Source organism: Sprattus sprattus, assembly GCF_963457725.1.
Source record: "Sprattus sprattus genome assembly, chromosome: 16".
In the NCBI taxonomy this organism is placed as follows: Eukaryota; Metazoa; Chordata; class Actinopteri; order Clupeiformes; family Clupeidae; genus Sprattus; species Sprattus sprattus.
In genome coordinates, this window is record NC_137914.1 from 23,626,405 (window position 1) to 23,628,036 (window position 1,632).

The following is a 1,632-nucleotide window of genomic DNA, read 5'->3' on the forward strand; positions in this document are numbered from 1 at the left end:
ACAAAGTATTCATATGTTGAGTCCCTCCCTCTGTCTCACTTTTTGAAATAACTGTAACTAAATAAACTGTTGCAGTATGGACTGAATGATTTTATGGATTTATGGATTGAAAGATTTTAACCAGTTTAAAGACAGATATTACAGATTTGTGTTTGTGTCTCTGTGTGAGCATGTGTGAGTGTGTGTGTGTGTGTGGGGGGGGGGGGGGGTCTGTATACAAAACGCTCTCCATGTTACGTCTGTTCCTAAACACTCCGTAAGGCTGATTTCATTTTTAGTGTAATCAATACACTCAATCGACCATAAAGCAATCAACCATCCATTAAAATGTAGAGCACGGACATTTATTTCAACACAACACAAAAGACAGCACTGCTGTCATAGGGCTTTTGATACAAGGTAAGCCATTCAGACACTAACTGAAATGAATACTACCAGGGATTAAAAGAGCCTTTCTGGGACCTGCTACCGATGCCTCTGAGGTCATGTTTGGGTCAGAACGATCGCAAGCGCTTTGAACAGCTATTAATGTTTCCTCTGGCCTTGTGGACACACTCCATTCTTTTGGTGTTGCATTTGGCACAGCGGCAACGCCTTGCCACAGGGTAGGAGAACACAGGGTTGATGTTGGCGGGGCAGCCTGGCATCTCGGCCGTGTGGTACACAACGGAGCGGTGCATGCAGCCCCTCTGGATCAAGAAGCGCCTGCCCACGAAATCCTTCAGGTTTGTGTCCTGAAAAAAAGAAAACATGACAGAAGGGCAGCTAATTAGGCTGCACAACCAGATCCTCCAGAATATCAGTGCTTTGGGGGGAAAAACATAAAGATTAAGCCATTAAGCCAATACGGTCTACAGTGTTTCATACTGACTGCAAAGCACAGATAACATAAGTACTGGATAATTGCAAGCAAGTATACATGCTAGATATATCCATATGCTTCCATGTGGTGCACAATATTAGAGATTTAATTTCTTTGTGTTGTCCTATTTCTATTGTAGTTGCATGGAAGATTTAGATTTCTGGCCAGTAAAAAGGTTACTCACATTGATAACTGTTATATTAGGGTAAAAGTATAAAACTTGAGTACACTGAAACAAGGCGAAACGGAAGTGTAAAATTCTGTGTACACTGAACAAAGAGAAAACAATTCTAATACAGTTTGATAAATACAAGTTGAATTAAACTACATCTCTATCTGCTATAATTCAAATCATTGAAGAGCTCCTATCATCCCGCTGGGCAACTGCACCTGGGTATAGCAGAGGCCGCTGCAGATAGTGGTGTTGAGGGCCATGCAGTGCCCACATTCACGCATGTTGACATGGAGGGTGATGTTCTTCAGAAAGCACCCGCACCCCAGGAGCACTCCAACTTGTAGGCAGAGGATGAAGGTGGTAGACAACGTCAAGCCCATCCTCCCCACATTAGTGCACTGTGCAGTGGCTAGACCAAACAAAGAATGTTGAATCAAATGGTCAAACAAGAAGTAAGAAAAAGACACAAAATACTAAGATAGCATTGACTTGTGACTCACGTACACATAAATATATAAACCCCAGAGATAAATCCCATCAAGAGTTTTGATGTGTTGTTTATTCCTTGATGTGTAGTTGTTGTTGTTGTTTTTTG

At 41.9% G+C, this 1,632-nt stretch overlaps 1 protein-coding gene across 1 annotated transcript; it reads right to left on the reverse strand.

The window, feature by feature from the left end:
- Nucleotides 1-494: 494 nt before the first annotated feature.
- On the reverse strand, nt 495-1,417 carry LOC308377268 (thyrotropin subunit beta-like; the record flags this gene model as incomplete). The annotated part of the gene is made up of 2 exons (XM_080853851.1): nt 495-734; nt 1,253-1,417. 2 exons carry the CDS (start codon nt 1,415-1,417, stop codon nt 495-497), a joined length of 405 nt encoding a protein of 134 aa, XP_080709977.1.
- Between the last annotated feature and the right edge of the window lie 215 nt (nt 1,418-1,632).